Here is a 20,401-nt window from a genome sequence, read left to right on the forward strand (position 1 = left end):
TTCCTGGGGAAGGGGATGGTGCCACCTCCCCAAGGCTTTTATGGATTCAAGGAACCCTGATAGTTTGGCCTCAATCTGTGGGTCCATAAATGTCCCTACATTTGAATGGTTGGCTGTCATTAGTGGGAAGGAGAGCTCGCTAACGGTCCTGCTTGCTTTACATCGCTGGTTTCTTGTTGTATTTGCCTGGTGGTTTTTTTTTTTTGTCTTTTTTTTTCTTCTTTTTTTTATTTTCTCTTCGAATGTTTAAAATATTTTTTTCTTCTTCAAAATGTTCTAAAAGGAGAGGGGATATTCTATGCTGTTTATAGAGGTTCTTAGTAGATATCATGTATGAAGAGAGATTTTCAAGGTTATTATGGTATTACTAGTCGAAGTGTTTAGGGTGTGTTTCCTACGTTATGTTATTTATAAGTTTTTAGATATTACCTCTTTAAGTTATTTATTAATTGATGTTTTTAGAGATTGAATGCTATTTATACTTTATTTAGCAAGAGACCCTAGTCCTAGCCGATTACACGGTTCGTTAAGGACATCTAGGACCGGAATCCTAGCTGATTACTCGGTTCGTTAAGGACATCTAGGACATCCGATTTTGCGGTTTCCTTAGGTTTTTATAGGTGCTTCGTAAGTGAATTATTTATTAATACTTTTATAAAATTGAATGATATGTTATGGGTTTTTATGTGGTGGCTTCTAAATTTATTTAGCTAGTTACTAAGTCTTTTGGTTTTGTGGGGATAGTAATTATATTTTGTTCCTAAGTCCTGCTGAGCCTATGAATTGATTTATATTTTTATATGCTGATTGTTTATTTTTATTAAAGTCCATAAGTAACTCTGGGTATGTGTGTGGTGATCCAATCTCTTTTTGGTTTTTGATAAATATTTTCCGAGCGGGTTGATATTTTGGGCATATATTGAATACGTGGTGTAGACCTTCGGTGATGTGGCAGTTAAAGCAGTTAATGGTTGCTGGTTTGGGTCCTATAAACCCTCCAAAACTACTTGCTAGTTTAGTTTTTCCAGTTATTATCCTGTTTATGGTTTTCTGTTCTAAATAGGTACCCTTAGGTAGCTGTATGTTCCTATCTACGTTTTTTGGGGTTTCATGGTGCTTTTTACCTTTTGTGGAGGAGTTCCAAAAATTTTGCCATGTTTGGTCTATATATGTTTGTGCGAAGCTTATTGCTTCTGTAGAGCTATAGTTAAGCTTGATAGAGTTTTGATCTCCTAGTTTGGTTTTTGCAACTTTGTCTGCTGTTTCGTTGACAGAGATTCCAATGTGCGACGGTATCCACATGAGCTCGACTAATTGATGTGCTGTGGTGATATCGTCGATTAATTGGCATGCTCTGTCGAGGAATTGTTCCCTAGAGTGTGTATTGTGATTTTGGATCGATTTGATAACGCTTAGGGAATCGCTTATAATGAATGCTTTAGGTATTTGGTTGTCTTTGATCCATTGTAGTGATTCAAGTATAGCCCAGAATTCAGTGGTGTAAATGGAGCAATAGTCAGATAATCTGGATCCCGTTTGTATTTTGAATTCAGGGATGACTATTGCTGCTGCTGTTCTTGGTGGGTTGTTTGTTTTTGATCCATCGGTATATATTTTAACATAGTCCGGGTATTTTTGGTTGATTTCGTTTACCAGTACAGGTTTTAGTAAGTTTTCTTGTCCTTCTTTATTGCCTAATTTGGTAGCTTCAATGTTAATCCTTGGTGGTTTTTGTAACCATGGTGATTTGTTCTGGTCTGTATTGTTTGTTACCTGTTTGTTTAGTAATGGTATCTTTTCTCTTAGTTCAAGGATTACTTTGCCACTTGGTGTGATAGGTATGATTTTGGGTTTGAAGACAAATTTACACTTATTTATAGCTATTTTGGTGGGATGGTTGTCTGGGTGGGTATCTAATCGAATGGAGTATCGGAGGAGCAGTTCTTGCCTACGTAATTTTAAGGGTAGTTCTCCTGTTAGTGTTTGTAGTTCTTCTAATGATGTTGAGGGGAGTGTTCCTGTGCATAATAGTAAGACTTTTCTCTGGATAGTGTCAAGTTTTTGTAGTACAGGCTGCTTAGCCGAGTTATATGCTTGGCAACCGTAATCCAGTTTTGATCTAATTAGGCTTTTATATATCGTGAGGAGGGTTTCCTGGTTGGATCCCCAGTCAGTCCCTGTGATGTTCCTGAGTAAATTGAGATCTTTGTTACAATTCTGGGTGAGTTGTTCAATGTGCTGTTTCCATGTGAGGTGGTTGTCAAAGAACATTCCTAGGAATTTTACTAATGTTACATATTTGATTAATTGATATTGTATATAGAAGTTTGGATAGACTAGGTTGTTATTTCGTTTGGGGGTGAATATGATTGCCACAGTTTTTTCATGAGATATTTTGAAACCCCATTTGTCCGCCCATCTCCCTATGTTGTTTAGGCTCTGCTGGATTTCTTTAACTACTGTGTTATTGGCAGGATTTCCATTCCTCCATATGCCACTATCATCTGCAAATTGTGGCAAGTTTATTTTCGCGGAGGCTGCATTGAGGTCAAGGTCGTTTACCATTAGGTTAAATAGTAAGGGACTTATTACACTGCCTTGCGGTGTTCCATTTTCAAGTGAAAATTCTTCCGAATGGGTGTTACCTATTCTTGTGGTAATTTTCCGGCCTGTGAGGAAATCGCCAATCCAATTGAACAAGCGTCCAGTTATTCCAAATTGGTTTAATTAGGCCATTAGTCCATTGGTCCATACTAGGTCGAACGCTTTTTCTAGGTCTGAAAAAACCTCTATGAGGATGAGATCGGTTTTTCTATGTGCGTTAAAAGCGAGTTTGATGTCTGTTTCCAATCTGAGAAGTTGGTCAGTGGTGGACCGTTTGTTCCGAAAGCCACATTGATTTATGGAGAGTATGTTATTGGTTTCTAGGTTGTGTTTTAACCTATTTGCGATTATTGTCTCCATTATTTTGCAAATATTGTTTGTAAGGGAGATGGGTCGGTGCGAATTTATGTTGTTTGGATCTTTGCCTAGCTTGGGGATTGGTATTACTATGGCCTGTTTCCATTTGGTGGGTAGTTGGCCTTTATCCCATATCCTATTAAAGAGTTTGATTATGGCTATTGTTATATTGATAGGTAGTTTTTTGTAGATAATGTAACCTAACTGATCCTTACCAGGGGATGTTTCGTTTTTGGATCGTAGGGCTATCTTCCTTTCATGTACTGTGATGTAGCTATTTAGGTGAGATTCTTTTGTTCCTTGGTCTTGAAACATTTGAGGTTGTGTTCCCTCCATTAGTTTTTGTGTTCTTGAAAGTTTCTGGTGTGATTATTGTTGCTACACATGTTCGAAAAATGCTTCGCTAGGAGGTCTTCCTTATCTTTATTTGTTATGGCATTTTTAATTTTTGGGGCTGAGGTAGTTGCTTTCCCTTTTATGGCTTTAATATTGTCCCATATTTGTTTTGAGTTTGATTTTAGACTCAGTTTAGAGCAAAAGGTTTGCCATAGATTAATTTTAGCAGTTTTTATAGTTTGTTTTAGTGCTTTTTCTTTATCTTTATATTTCTGGAAGTAGATAGAATTTTTGGTGCGTTTATATTTATTTAAGGCCCTATTTTTTGTCTTTATCTGCTTTAGTGCACTGTTTAGTCCACCATGGTACAGGGTTTTTATTTTGGATATTAGTTGTCTTTGGTATGCATCGGTTAGCTGCTTCTATAATTGTGTCTGTTATGTTATCATAATACATGTCAATACTTGGGCTTTCTAAGTTATCTGGATTTACTCTAGCTAGTAATAATTGGAATTGGTCCCAGTCTGCCTGTTGGTACCTCCATTTAGGTGGGGTTTCGTTTGGAATGTGTTGAGTTTTTGTTTGAATATTGATTGTGATGGGGAAAATGGTCATTTCCTAACGTATCTTCCTGATCCACCCACCAATTTGTGATTTGAGCCAATTTTGGGGTAGTGATGGTTAGGTTAATGGCTGAGAGAGTGCCATCCTCAGGGTTTAATCTAATGTTCGACCCGTCATTTAAGATGACCAGATTGTTCTCAATTATCCATTTTTCAACCATTTTTCCTCTTTGATCTTTCTTTTTACCTCCCCATAATTCACTGTGTGCGTTGAAGTCGCCACAGATCATTAGACTGTTGTCGTTGTTATTAGTGATTGCCTTTAGTGAGATTAGGTTGGTAGGGCAGAAGGTACTCCCTGGGTCGTATGCATTTATTATTTGAATGTTTGTGGTTCCTATATTTATCATTACTGACATTATTTCGATGCTATTATTGATGTTTAGGTTAGGGGGTACTTCTATTACTTCATAGTAGATTAGTGTATCTATTAAAAAATTTGCTAGTCCACCCCCTTTCTGCCCCATGGGTCTGTTTTTAAAGATTCCCTGGGTATAGCCTTGTAGTTTGGGCAGGCGTTTGTGTTCTTGTGTTATGAGGGTTTCCTGTAGGCAGATTACGTCTGGTTTTACGGCCGTATTATTCAGTTTGTTCTGCAGTTCTGATAGGTTTTTAAAGATTCCTCTGCAGTTCCATTGCCAGATGGTGATTTTATTATTTTTTTGTACTATTCGGTTTTTGACGTTGTCTTTATCTGTTAGTCTTGTGGTCTAGTCTTGTGAAAATGGTTTTGAGGGTTCTCATTATGCTCCTGAGATCTTGCATTAGGGTTCCTGTTGTTAGGTTCATTACTTCCTGTATTAATTCTGTCTTGGGGGGCGGGTTAGGTTTGGGGATGTTTGGGGTGACAGTTTTGTTTGTATCTGGAGTGTTATCAGGGTGGTCATGGTTTGTTACAATGTGGGTTGTAGTTTTTAGTTCTTTTGTTTCCTGATTCGATGGTATGTTTTGTAGTGCAATGTTTTCCCTTCTGATTCTGCGTGGAGAGTTTTGGTGCTCATTGATTGTTTCAGAGGTAGATTTTGGTGTGTTGGGGTTGTTTTTACAAATAATGTTTTTGGCAGAATGGTAGGTGAGGTGTTTTTTGTTCATTAAGTCCACTATTTGTTTCTCTTTTATTGCAAATCTGCATTCTGCCGATCTAGGATAATGGTTTTCTTTACAGTTAGCACATTTTTGTTTAATTGTGTGGCATTTTCCTTTGTATTGACCTCCGCAGTACTTACATCTTGGTTTGAAGCTACGTCTGAGGGCATAGTGTCCCCAGTGCAGGCATTTGGTGCAAAATCTTGGCCTATTTATGTAGTTTTCCAGCTTATGGCACACTCCTGACTGTCCTAGTTTTATTATTGAGGGTATTGGCTCGGTAGCCTCTATAACTGCTTTGTTTGTTCCTTGTCCCTTGTGATTTTTAAGACAATATACTTTGGTGGTCTGTGTTCCATTTGCTGTGAGTTTATGAAGTAGGAGTTCATTGCTTATGTCCTTGTTGTATCCGTTTAGTGCTATTACTTTTTTAAAGATAGTGGGTTTAGTGGGTTCAGCCAGATTAGTTGTGGTTTCACTGTGTTTAGAGTTCGAAGTGACTCGTGTTTTCCTCTGAGTGCTATGGTGTCCCTCTACTTTGATCTTTATTGGGTCTATAGTTTCAATTTGGATGAATTTTTCCACCTGTTGAATTGTGTTGCATTGGACAATCAGGTAGTTTCGCTTTGGTCTTATCAGTTTGAATTGTCCAGTGTGAATTTTGGCCATAATAATATTGGTACTTAGACTAGTAATTCTGTTGCACCTGCTGCTTATGTATATGGTGTGTTCGATGGAATGATAATTGTAAATTTTGTTTTGGGGGTTATGTTGTTTTTTATTTCCTGTTTTGAGTTAACCTTACTTGTGGGTTTATTTGGTTGTTTTGGGGTTTTATCGGGCCCTTGCCATTACCTAGGCATGTGTTTTGGGTTGTTTGGGGTCTTTGGGTTGCCATATTAGTGATGCTGCTGGGTAGTTTTGTAGTGTCTAATTAATTGGATTTGTTCCCATAGGTTGGTGGTTCCCTTGCTGTTATTATCCCAGATGGTCCAGGAGTTTGGCTTGAGTGTATAGTTTCTTTCCTAATGTTTTGATTTATTGTTGTTTGCTTGATTTGCTGTTGTTGGTTTGTTTGCATGTTTCTAGAATTGGTTATTTCATTTTTGGTGAATTTTGGGGTGCTGGTTATGGTTATGTGGTCTAATTGTGGGGAGTTTAAGGTATGTAGGTTACTGTCAAATTCATTTGTTAGGTTTGGAATAGTGGTGTCTATATCTTCATTTGTGTTTGGTTTTTCCGCTTCCTTGAAGAGGATTGGCGATAGTATTGGCAATTGTTCCCTGGAGTGTAGTTTTGTATTTCTAGTAGTTTCTGTTGGTGGGGTGAGGGTGTGTTAATTATGTCTGCTGGTTTGTGGTTTGTTTGGTCTGTGTTTGAGACCAGAATTTGGGGTCCCATTGTGATGTTGGTTGAATTCGAGTTTCCTGTGGTTGGTACTACTTGCGTTAATCTTGCTTGTTTTGCATGCTTTATTGGTGCTGTTTGGAGTTGTGATACATCCAATATTTTTACTGATTTATTGATAGGGTTGTTTGGTGGTTTGTGTGTTTGCGTGTTTGGATTGAATAGAGCCATTTGTTTGGACCTAGTTTGCATTCTTCTACTTAAATTGCGTATAGCATTGAATGATAACTTATCTTTTGTTTTTGTCCTAACCCAGTCTGCTCCTCCGCTAGAAGTCTCTCCTTTGTTTTCTGTTACGTGTTCCTATCGTTCCTTTGTTTGATAGTTCCTTTGTTCTGTTCAATTAATTTGTTCACGACTTGGCGGTTTGCTAATCGTTTCCTTTTCTTGGTATTATTTCTTTGCTCTTGTTTTCCTGTTCCTTTATTCTATTTTAATTGGTGGCCGCACTCAGTAGAACTTTTAAAATTATACACCAAGCCGGTTTTACACAGTAAACAAATCAAGCAAATTGAGAGATAGTTTTCAAACTTGACGTTCTACTTGTACTCATACTTCGACAAGGCTGGTAATATATTTCAATCTTAAAATGAAGATAGATAAATCGTGATAGTAAAAAGGCGACTCTTGATTAGACATTTATTTTAATATTTGTTTTACAGTTTCTTATAAAATGTCCATTTACTTAAACGTTGTCTGAAATGTACCATTGCTATATTGTGAACATGAGCTTGCAATATAATTTAATATTCACTTATGTAATCTTTGACAAGCAGAAGTATGTACATTATTCTCTTATGCATTAACTGCTATTCTATCTCTGTCAAGTAAATCAGAGGTGGATATAGGACTCAAGGTATCAACTTTATTGAAAAATGGGAACCAGTCTGGAAATGGGTGACGATAAAGTAGAATATATATGGGATTGACTGAGCAAGAATGGTTGATAATGAAAGTTAGAATTTAGTATTAAAATAATAATTTTTTGAGAGTTTATCCTATTATTTTTACATGAATAAATAGAGACTTTGTTTTAATGTTGAACTTTAAATCCTTTAACAGACTTGAGTATGGAAGACTCGATACTTTAAGGGGGCAGGGGCCTGTTTTTATGTACAAATTTAATGCCGCAATCAGCGACCTAGTATAAAAAATCATAAAAAATCAAATACACAAGTGAGGTCAAAGAGGTCCATATTTTTAGATACCTATATTAAAACAAAGCATAAGAATATTATCCACTCGACCAGAGAAGTCAATGGCAGTTCATAACAGACGAAGTTTATGCACCCCAATCCCAAATTTCTACCGACAATTTTCCTGACCGAAGGTCATTTTTGACACCATGTTATGCTCACAGTGCAAACACAAGCCCTTTTCCTAGATGACAGTTCTGCAAAACAGTGTGTACTAAACAGGCTGACGCAATTGAAAATAGTTGTCATCCAAGCCGTTTTTTAGATATTCTTCTTGCCCCAAACCTATGTGTTTATTGTTATGTGAGGCTAGCTCTTCTTCCTAGCCGACTATTGGTGTTTCACTATCAACATACTGCAGAGTAGCTATGGAAGGTGTACATGCCTGAAATCAATTTCAAGAACAACACAAGCACGAAACACCTAGTTCATAGATATATCCATGTCTTTAAATAGTAAACAATAATAGCGGAAATAGTCACACCATAGCCTTGAGTTAAGAAATTTGCCAGGGGCCAATTTACGAAACTGGCCCCTGCCATAAGAAATTACTTTTTGCTGCAGAATTGACACACGTAGATCCAGAAAATTCCGCGGCTCGTTTCCTTGTCTCTGCTCAGAATCTGTCATCCGGGATGCATCTATACTGATGAATATAGATTTGAGCATGAGCACGGTTGAATAGCATGGTGTTTGCGTCGTTTTAATATGAAATCTGAATTAGTAGCGTGAGGCCTACAGTATCGCTCTGCTAATACTCCGCATGTATATTGACAGAGATGGGGAAATCTAAAACGACCTACAAGATTCGAGTCCTGGAAAAGGCTTACTAAGTCACTAGTTGTGCAAACTCTGTTAAGGAAGATCAATTGTATCGCGCACCACAACCGATATTATATGGCTGCGAAAACTGTGTATAATATAAATTATAATATGTATCAAGCTTACGAGTTAAAATGTTTTTAGATGATATCAAACGAGTGACGTCACAATGAAAGTGCTTAAAGTGATAGATAGATAGATAGATAGATAGATAGATAGAGGCACAGTTAAGACCCGTCTTCTTACGGTCAGACAATGTATTTATATTTCGATCATCCAGGGCAGTCTCCATCGTGTAACACCGTGCCATAGAGACACTCTACCATTAAATATGAATTCAATGAACTCTAAATATCAGTCCATAGTTAAATAAATACATAAATAAAATATCTTGCAACTAAATCTGTCATTTTCAAGAGTTTATGGTTAGGACAAAATCATGCACACGGGAATCAAACTATGTTGGTCATGGAAAGACGACTCTTCCTAAAATGTATCTGGGTCATACAGATCGCGATGGTCAAGAGAAGACATGTACGAAAGAAACACTAACGAAAGTGTTAAATATGTGAAAGCAGCCCAAGCGTGTACAGTGTGTGTGATCTGGATTTTTAACGTAGCTATAACCATTTTTTTTTATTCATATCACTAAGATCTCTGCAGTGTTTCAGTTTATAGTGATGTGTAGCACTGGGGCATCATGCCGCAAACATGTATCGCGATGTCCCACCCAATCACATTATCCTGACACCAAGCCGTCCAGTCCTAACACTAATTTCTTAATGCTGATCGCCAAGCGAGACAGCTGTTAGTACCATTGTTATAAGTCTTTGGTATCACTCGGCCAGGGTTCGAACCCACGACATCCCGCATCCGAGGCGGACTCTCTAAATACTAGGCCACCGGAGCGGTCCAAAGTGTGTACAACTTTTTACTTTCTCAGTAGTATAAAACTAATAAGGACGGTTATACCAACGAGACACGAACAAAACAAAAATAGAATGACTTTACAGAATTTGCACGATATGTTCGAAGTAGATATTTGCATAAACGAGACCGTTAGAGCAAAAGAAACAAGTTAATGATACTTGTTTTGTATATTATATATGATAATCAACCATTAGTCCCAAAGGCGGTACTACTACATGACAAAAGCGATGGAGTTCTTTGCCACATAACGAAACTGTTTTAAATAACTTGAGCTCTGTATGATTTATTTCCTGCAGACACTTCTCTAAGTTCTATACGTATTTCTCAACTTAGGAAGTATGCCCTTAAACATATCTCCACGCTTTTATGTATATTTTGGTTTGATCCGTCGACACATAATACCAGTCGTGTAATGTATGAGTGCTTTTGATAATATATGACCTAGTGCAAAGAAACTAAGCATGTGCAATAGTTATTACTGGAGCAAACGAATCAAGTAGCAACAACGAAAAAAAAAAGATTAAGGTCTCACTGGACAGTTTTTCTGGTGATTTTTCATCAAACAATGACCTATTGCAGAAAAAGCAGAATAATTGCACACTGAAGACACAAATAAAAACAAAGTAATGATTTTTGTAGAAAGCATACATGTGAGATTTTGACTGCATCAATCAGATTAATTCCTGATGCAACTGGTGGTTTTAATACTGAACAAACACTGCCACCAAATCTTAAATTTCACATTCATTTTTGACAGGTAAAAAAGCTATTTGTAATAATTTTCTGTGATAAGGCAGCTAAAAGAATCAGTATGTGCCTTATACATGAATAAAGTTCACTAGTACTTTAAAAATTAGCATACTTTTCATCACCCCTCAACCATCTAGATTTTTAGATATTTACCTCTGTAGCAGACACACGTAAATACGTAAGCAAGTCGGCTGCTCATTTGCAGCCCAAGTTACGCATTTGATCTCCAATGCTCATCTAACTGTGACAGGCAATCATCAACAAGCCAACCCATTTCCAAGCCTAACTCAAAGTAAATCTAAACCACATTACAGATTTAGCTTATGTGTGAATTTATAAATGCTAGGCTTGTGATAATTAGGTTCATGCATTCTATCTTAAAAATTAGGTGTCAAAATACGAAACTATCCAGTGAGACCTAATAGGGCATTATGAAGGCTGCTTTATAACACAGCTTCGTTATTATTTTCTGCATGACGTGTGACTATTCATGAAACCGATTCCACTTTTGCCTACTTAAAGTTATAAACCAGGAACAAAATTTTCACACAGAAATTGTAATGTTTAAGTAAATTACTGTAACGTTACAAGTAGACGAGGGATCTTTGTGAGGGAACACCCAGCGAGAATTCTGTAAAACACCCAGAAGCTCTTGCATTGGCTCTCACTCACTAGTAGGTAGAACATATATTAGGTCGGGCAATAATCTTATGGTAGTGAAACTGGAACACTGGGGGCAGGTGCCCTATCATTGGCTTTGCAAACCCTCGAATCGCTATCGAATGGACTTTTCAATTGCATGTGCCGGCCACACGTTTAGCTGTTGTTTTTTTATTAACATTAACATATGCGTGCATGACAAAGAATAAACTGGATATGACCTCTGCATACTGAGTTGAATTCTTCTGCTATCCCTACTTCCTGGCGCCATTTTTCTTTCTTTCCTGACACTGGTGTGCAGCTGTACTATGCAGTTTTCACTGCTCCTTATTATGGACATGCAATAGATTATACCGTGATCGTAGTGTAAGATTCCTGTATTTGTTTCTGGGGCGAATGCAGTTTGAAGGTAACGAAAAAAGCCTAACAATGTTCCGCTCTCTGCCAATGTCTTAAAAGTTAGCATAAAGTGATCGTTTTTAAATTAATATCCTCCTATATTCATCTGTCAATAAGAATTACCATATGTAGTCACGTGGTCGAGACATTCATATGCACAATGTTTGTGTCAACTAGTTCAAACACGGCTAAAAGAGCTTGTTACTCCGTTATATTCCGTTATAAACATGTATGTCGTTTCTCTGCACACTGTATCTAAACTTACTTTCAAGAATTATTACATAAGACTAACGTGTTCTTAACATGTACATTGTATAAGGAATGCAAACGTATGCAACTCAGTATTGTTTTAAATTGACAATGCTTTTTAATGTTTCAATACACAATAAAGTTTGTGTACTACTTTAGGGAATAAATTAGCTTGCTGGAGAATAATAAAATATTACAAAGGAAAGATTTCTCAATGAGACATTATACCGTTCGTTCGCTGCGAAATACCCAAAATGTATTGTTATTCAAAATGCCTATCACCACTTTAATAAACCAACTGCAAAGATCACAAGATACACCGAACATTTAGAAAAAAAAGTTCTGTATAATTTAATTAAGCTTTAATATTGTGGTATTGTTAGTTGTAAGCTTTAAAAGAGATGACTAAACCCGTAAAGAAATATATTGCAAAACGTTAACGTATATGAGTATTGTTCAATTGTTTGGGAAAAGGCTGACTAAATTTGGACACTAAATTCACTCCCTATTTTTCATAATACATTACAATGTACAAAGTATCAAAAAATATAAGGAATAATTTATAAATATTAGCAAGCACAGCGTTTCACGAAAAAAAGTGTAAAAAAAAAACAACTCGTAATCACTGTATTAATTTTTTCAAGTTAGACTTTGCAGATAAGTGATGGGTCAGCTTTTAAAAATCAAATTACGGTTTGATGGAAAATTTTGAGTAATCTCGCGTTTTCTTGTAAGGAATTGTAGCAGTAGCATTTCTGCATACAGTGACTGCTGCCACTACTGAAGCGCTATTTTTCAGCTTGCGGATCATTGACCTTTTTTATGAGAACTTCGCTAGTGTCGCTGAGGCAGCCATTTTGAATTTAATGCATGTTAATGTGACGAGAGCAGTATGTGGTAAAATGAAATATTAATTAATATAGGTTCAGGTAACAGATTATATGCTGTCTACTATTACCTTAGATTGGTATGCCGTGTCAGCTTTTCTACTGAGAGTGATCAGATGTTGGGTATCTCTTATAAGAAGACACATCGATGGTACACAATAAATGCAGATCATTTTCGAAGTCATCTCGGTCTGTATTTGTACTAAAACATGTTTCAATTATTCGTATAGTATTTAGTCCCGTGAAAAATTCAGACATGCTATAGGCCACTGTTTTCGTACAATAATTGTAATTATGAAGTTGCAGTGAGTACAACTAGTCAAGATAATGAGAGGAAGGCTAAACGCTTTCGAAGACAGTGACCAACATCGACGATATCTTCGGGACACCGATGACTGCCCGCGCTCATCTTACCTTATGCGTCTTCGGAATTGATTTTGGGCCTCATGTGGCCGAGTTGTTTAAGGCGCTCGCCTTTACAGATCACCCAAATCTTATGTCTGGTCCATACATGTTCGAGTCATGGCTCGACAAAAGTGGGTATGAGAAAAATCTTGCCAGTAGCTTCTCGTGGGTTGTAAGTTATTTTCAGGATGATCTCTGAGTTCTTCCTCTACAAAATGTACTGTCCTATCAAGTGCTGAAAAATGGTGCTTAACCTAATATTACAATTAGTTCTGAGTGTTCCATGCAGACACGCGCCCAATGTGTGTATTTAGTGTTTCTGGATGCCAACCAGTGCGAAAAATGTTGTGATCAGAAACAGTAAATACAACATAAGCGTCAGAGATGTGTTAGTAGTAATATTCGACACACTGGGTACATTGTGAAATTGACATTGTGCCGTAGGTTTAAAAAGGGGGGGGGGGGGCAATCATTGTACTTACTAGAACTCCAGTCTTAAAATCGTCTGTAGGATTTAAATGTGCGGATGTACTCTGTGTACGTACTAGAAATCCTGTGTTAAAATGTGTAGTCATAGGTTGTTTCCTTGTTGAGAATGGTATGGTTATATAAGAGAAATATAATGGTAGCAATTTTGTTTGTTTCCAAAACACACCCCTACTACCTAGCACAGCTTTTGAAATACAACACACACACACACACACACACACACACACACACGATCCAATGAAAAGGGTTGAAGGGTTTATAGATGCACACTCTGACACAAATATAATATACAATCACACACTGAGGCAAGGGTAGGAGTGTTTATAGGTACAATACCATGTACAAACATATTATCATACACAAAAGGTAAGGGTATTGGGTTTTAAGTTTAAGTTGTAAACACAGACAGACATACACACGTACATACATTGGTAATGATGTTGAGTAATATCTCCCTTTTCTTGAGATCTGGGTGCCTGAAAAGGAACCGGTTGGTTTCTGCCACCACTCTTCTTCCCTAATGGTTATACCACTGGGGTTGAAAGTGAAGAGCTTTGGTACGTGATAACCCTCATCTTTGGTTACCAACTCCAACGACCCCTTTCAGGGCCACCTAAAGCTATAAGAAGAGGGTACTGCTCAAACTTATTGACGATAGTTTACTTTCGTGTATCTTTATGTAAAGCGAAGCCTATCTCCACAGTTAAACATTCAAACCCCTTACCCCTATATTTGTTATGATAGTATCGTGGTATGTAGCTATAGTGCGTCTATAAACACATTTGTGTTGTTTCAAAAGAACATAAATATAAGAGAGTAAGGATATAAAAATGTTTTAATTAATCATTTTATTACTATTTTATATTTTACTAATATTCATTTTATTAATATTTTTAAAAATTACACTTTTCTAGATGAGTGGAAGGTCACGATTATTAAAGTAAATTACGGTTTGTAGGCTATAAACATTCCTATCTTCTGTGTTTATGTGATAGTATAAAACGTTTGTGTGAGGTATAGTGCGTTTGTTAACACTCCCGCCATTGCCACTCAGTGGTGCGCTCACCGTTTCGGATCAAAGCCATCTCACCTCTGTCTGCGTGGGGTCGAGCCTCAGGCTCGGATAATGTGGGCACGTGAGAAAACCTACGAGTAGCTTCTCGTGGATCGGTGGTTCTTCCCGGGATTTGCCAGGGTTCTTCCTCCACCAGTCATATTGGCTGCCATGTATAGCCTATCTTGTGCTGAAAATGGCGTTAAAACCTACAACAACGACAACAACCACTGAATGGTTGGGGTGTTGGATTCTAATCAAGGAAGAAAAATTAGTATCGCATTTCCTGTATATACCCATTAAGTTTTCGACCCGGAAACGGTATATAACTAATCAATTTAACATAGGATTCCCGGTACATACCCAGAAGGTGCCCCGAGTGGTCGTGTGGTCTAAAGCGCTCAGCCTTACGGATGACTGCTTTCTCACCTCTGCTTTGGTTCGAATCTCAGGATCGGCCAACGTGGGTACACGAGAAAGCTTGCCGGTAGCATCCCGTTTGTAAGTGGTTCTTCCCGAAGTTTTCCCGGATTCTTCCTTCACCACTTATACTGGCTCCTATATAGCCTATCTGAAGCTGAAAAAATGGCGTTAAACCCAGGGTGACTCCTACTTATTAAACCTGTGGATAATTTTTAACATAAGATTTCCCACATAAACCCAGTGCCGCATATTGGGGTCAACTCTAACAATGTAACAACCTAACTTTATTTTAGGTCAACCACTTTAAACAACGTTAGCTTTTATCCTATATGTTCATTTTCCATATGTTCTCAGTTTTATGATAGATAATGTACATGGCTTACAAAACAACTTAATCCGAACTCATTTGTATAATACACGTGTCATATAAGGTATGAGACAAATGTATGCCAGCAATTAACTTCCGAACTCACGGAAAATTGATGTATAAATTCGAAATGAACAAACCAATAATTACAAACAAATCAATTTAGAAATAATGTATGCAACTAAGACTAGTCATGTGATTTATTTGAGACTCGCGCCTTCATATCAAGTCCTTTGTTGTTCCTCGTTTTTCAACACGAGTTCTTAGACAATATTACGAGAAATACTTATATTTTCCAGAGCTAAATTCTGACTTGCCTCAGAACTTTAGACTGATTCATTTGGCGAGGGCAATTTTTTTAGAAGCCTGATTTCCGTCTGGGAAGACATCCCTTGAAGCTTAACCAGTAAGCGTGGTTCTTTTAATTTCCAAATCTATTATGACTCCCATCGAAGTCAGAATAATCCTCTCTAGTTCTCCTTCATTAACAGCTATTCTGAAAAATATCATTTTATGACTCCTGTTTTAAAAATGGCCCACAACTTTCTTACATTTCCTTATTTGTCTCAACTTTTGTCATTTGCCGCAATTGACCTTGTGTTAACACTACTCTAGATATATCTCTAACCGTTAACCGAGCGAGTCCTAATCAAATCTCTCACGCTTCCAGACACGAACGGTTAATTGTTACAAGCTGTCAGGCTATTGTGAGCCTAGCCAATATATCAATCTTAATGATTACGTGTCACGCTGACCCCGACAGAATGTACAACGAAATTATTCTTCAAATGTTTTCACCATAACAGAATATCACAGGTAGAATCGTTTTCATAGCTGCAGTCGATTTCAATATACATCCCATTTATGCATGCATATAATATGCATTTAGAATAAGTAGCTAATGGCAAGTATTTTTCATTATCATTTGTTAGGTACAAAAAAAAAAAAAAAAAAAAAAAAAACTGATGATACCCGGCGATATAAACTTTTGCGGATTGATAATTACAGAAGTACATGCTGTAAAAGATGTAATAAACAAACGTACAATGTAAGGAAGCAAATAAGTCATTTTTGTAGTATATAGCTCAGGAATGTTTTGCAATTATCTTTGCTATTATAGGAACCGATCATAACTGTGCTTTCAGTATGGAAAGTTTGATATCCATCAGGTATGTGTGTAATATTACTGTCAATCAAGGGACCGGGTTGACTGGAAGAAAACCGATATGACAGTTCCCATTGGTTGGCATCGTGATGTTTGCCACGTGCGTTTCACGCAAGGTCCGATGTTAAAGGCTCCTTGCATTATGATTAGTCTTCATACAACAAGATAACAACAATATAAAAGCTCAATACTATCTCAATACCATGATATATTGCACGCAAAATGCAATATCATATTGTATATATTAGCTCAGTATAAATATATTTTCTGCAAAACAGATTGCACCTGAACATTTAAATGTATATTGGGTTTTTTTTCAAGTTAATATTACAGAACTTTAAACTCAGTACGTACAATACGTGATATCTGACTTACTATACCCACCCACCCGTTTTACTAATTTGTATTACCAATAACAATTAACAAAGATAAATATGTAACAGCATAAATATAATTTTTATGATCGCAATTTTGTGTTTTTGAAGTTAGAGAGTACCACATTTATTGCACGCAAAATGCAATATCATATTGTATATATTAGCTCAGTATAAATATATTTTCTGCAAAACAGATTGCACCTGAACATTTAAATGTATATTGGGTTTTTTTTCAAGTTAATATTACAGAACTTTAAACTCAGTACGTACAATACGTGATATCTGACTTACTATACCCACCCACCCGTTTTACTAATTTGTATTACCAATAACAATTAACAAAGATAAATATGTAACAGCATAAATATAATTTTTATGATCGCAATTTTGTGTTTTTGAAGTTAGAGAGTACCACATTTATATTACGTAGATTCTTCCTCTTTTGCAAACAATGTGGCTTTGTATCCAGCAAGCATTGTACGCAAATAGCCAATACAACGCACTGTACGCAAACTGCCAATACAATGACGGAAAAGCACATCACTCTGCATGGTACGTTTAGTTAACACTCTTTCGAGTACATCCTTGTCGCTGAGTTTAATTTTTGCATTTCCCTGAGTGTCGCGTGTTCTTAGCACACGAACAGCATATATTTTATGACTGTTCAACAATCGAACTATTCCTTGTACTCGAAGCACTTGTGTACTTAACGATGTCGTGTGTTTGGGGGGGGGGGGGGTTAGAGGGGGTTGTAGCATGATGGAGAAAAGAGATTATTCTATAGCTTAGACAGTTGTGAAGGGGGGGGACTATATATTTTCCTTTTGACCTTATAATCACACGTTTGAAACGTTAGCATATTTACGCAAATAGGTGATTCATAACATGCGCTCGTAAATTAGGAAACTTAGAAACTGATGCACTTCCTTGAGCGAGTGCAATCTGCAAATGTTATCAATCACAAGTTCTTAATAAGTAGACAGTTCTCTCTAAAATATCCGTTGTACATCCTCTTTCTCAAGTAACAAACATTCTCTCTCTCTCTCTCTCTCTCTCTCTCTCTCTCACACACACACACACACACACACAGATAGATAGATAGATAGATAGATAGATAGATAGATATACAGAGTATGAAAGCGTACACAAATAAATTTGAATCACTTGATTACCGTATTTTAAAACAATTATGGAATACTATAAAATAGCAAACAGACAAGCAAATGTTTCTTTGCGTAATCCAATGGTTGCTGCTTCTGCACCCGCCAGGACAAACCGAATATGGCTGGTTTGTTGTATCCTTGATAATGGCACTTATCGTCAATATCCTGATAAGGGCAATAATGTGCTAAAAGTGATCTTAAGACAATGATCGTTTTCCACTTGATGACTTTCGTTTACTCTAACCGTAATTAATTACTGTATATTTGCGTGTCTGTCTATTTTTCCCATTGTTCTGCACAAAAGACACATTATCGTTCAGTTGTTCACATCGTTTTGTCATATTCTCATACCCACCTACAATAACCAATTTATATTTTACTACGTAAGACTCCGATCAATAAAAATAAGTGCACATGGTGATAAAAATGTGAACTATGTCTATGGATGTAACTAAGGCATATAGAAAAACAAAGTAATTGTCGAAGACTAGCTCCCACGTTTCATAAGAACAGTTTACTGTCAAGAGTTTTAACGACTGTAAGAAATTACGTTACTTTAACAGTATGATTCCTATTCTTAGTATTATGTCATGATCCGTCGTTATACGTGTAATTTTATGTTCCATACATTTTGACATACACATGAATCCACTGAAATTGATAATATTTTATCGAGACCCACACTCTCTCTCTCTCTCTCTCTCTCTCTCTCTCTCTCTGAGTGCTATTCAAAAATTTAAAAAATGAACCTCCACTTGATCAGAGATCTACTTCTATACCTCTATATTTCACGTTTCTTTCTTTCCCTAGTTGTTTCAGAAAGACCAGCAGATACTGTTGATCAAAAAAATGATATTTAGTCATTTGATATTTTAAAAGTTTGGTTAGATGTTTTACTGTACATTAATTGACATAGATGATTTGGATTAAAGTCCCTTGTCCAAGAACATGCCACGGCAGCGGACGTAGACTGGTCTGATGGTCGAAATCGAACCCACACATGTTAGGTGGCGAGACAAGCACGTTTCCACTGTGTCACGGCTTTTCCTGGGATGTTATAAAGACGATCGGGGTGGGGCTGGGTGCACTTGTGTCTCAGAAGATTCGTATACCTCCTCGTTAAGTTAACGTGGAGTATTGACAAAAAAGATAAATGCCATTTTATTGTCAAAGTAGTTTTCTTTCTTATTTTCAGAAAGCTCAATATCACCTCAACTCAAAATATAATTATTTTGCAAATAAGGGTATTGAAGTTAACATTTCTTTTTACTGATTTATCCTATTCAGATAACCTACTACCACGTACATCAACTAGTCAACCTACGTACAGACTAGGGTTTCTTCCTTTATCGATGTTTAACCTTCTGGAATATTATTTCCTGTCTGCTTTATCAATTACTTGACAGCTTGCTTGCTTGATTTCCCACATAGTGTTTTATACCGTTGAACTGCATACCCCTCTGTCTGCATAACTATTTTCTCTCGTCTCCAAACAATTCAGTTCTGTGTATTCGCATACCACCTCACAAACATTAGGCACAGTTATATAAGTGATCAATAATTTACAAAACAAAATGGGATTAATCGCTTGCGTATCTATATCTTGAACACTTAATTAGATACTAATCTACTTTTAGCAAGACAACGAAATTGCATTTTGTATGGACATGCATACGAAAGACGGAGGTACATTGCTGATAAATAATTGACAAAATGATTTTATTCCGTCCCCTTCCCTTAACCCCCGTTATGTAAGTGAAGAAAATAATACACTGCACCCACCCCGACACGGGGACTGCCAACAATCTCCAGGAACCACGGTGGGCCAGTTCAGTCGTGTAAATAACTTTTCGAAAACAGGTTCATCAACACCTTTATATGGCCTACTTATGTCCTTTCTGTTCTCTTCGTCCCCTTCTTTTCCTAATTTCGGAATAACTCGCTTCCTTGAGCTCATGCTTATTTGGACATGTAACACAATCGTGACGGAGGAATTTAAATGTTTTCTAATTAAAAAATATTTGCCTTGATTTTATTTTTTTTTTTTAATTTTATTGTTTGTTGAATTTTGGATAAAATCAGAATAATCTCCGGTTTCAGGGTTCAGCTCATTTACAATAACGAATGAGTCGTACAGATGGTTGGATAGCTTAGATGCCTGTAACAAGATAAACATGACTTTGGCAAGCCAACAGATCGTACGTAGTCATAGATTCTTGAATGCAAGCGAAACTGAAGCATACTGGATACAAGAACTTGAAATTACAAAGATGTTTGGAAGAGATGGTAACCTCAGCTCATATAATGGTAATATTCTCTCTCCCCATCTATCTATCTATCTATCTATCTATCTGTCGGTCTGTCTGTATGTCTGCCCGTCCGTCCGTCCATCATCTTTCTTTCTTTCTTTCTCACTTCTTTCTTTCTTTCTTTCTGTCTTTCTTTCTCTCTCTCTCTCTCTCTCTCTCTCTCTCTCTCTCTCTCTCTCTCTCTTACACACAGACACAGACTCACATACGTAAGTAGTCGTTGGTAATTTCATCATTTAACTAAAATAACACATTCGATAGTATATTGCTATGTCCGTATTTGAACAACATTAAATCGCACTACGGCTGCTTATTTGGTAATGTCATCAAGATCCTAGAAATG

At 36.9% G+C, this 20,401-nt stretch overlaps 1 protein-coding gene across 4 annotated transcripts in view; it reads left to right on the forward strand.

The window, feature by feature from the left end:
• LOC149772587 (uncharacterized) overlaps positions 1 to 20,401 on the forward strand; it is a 69,491-nt gene that overhangs the window by 2,820 nt on the left and 46,270 nt on the right. For all 4 annotated transcript variants that reach the window (XM_089947607.1, XM_089947609.1, XM_089947610.1 and 1 more), the window contains exon 2: positions 19,850 to 20,056. In XM_089947607.1, the coding sequence (XP_089803733.1) occupies positions 19,850 to 20,056 (207 nt within the window). The remainder of the gene's footprint in view (positions 1 to 19,849; positions 20,057 to 20,401) is intronic.

Source organism: Sinohyriopsis cumingii, unplaced genomic scaffold (genome assembly GCF_028554795.1).
Source record: "Sinohyriopsis cumingii isolate HCF-2022 unplaced genomic scaffold, ASM2855479v2 utg001387l, whole genome shotgun sequence".
NCBI classification, from domain to species: domain Eukaryota; kingdom Metazoa; phylum Mollusca; class Bivalvia; order Unionida; family Unionidae; genus Sinohyriopsis; species Sinohyriopsis cumingii.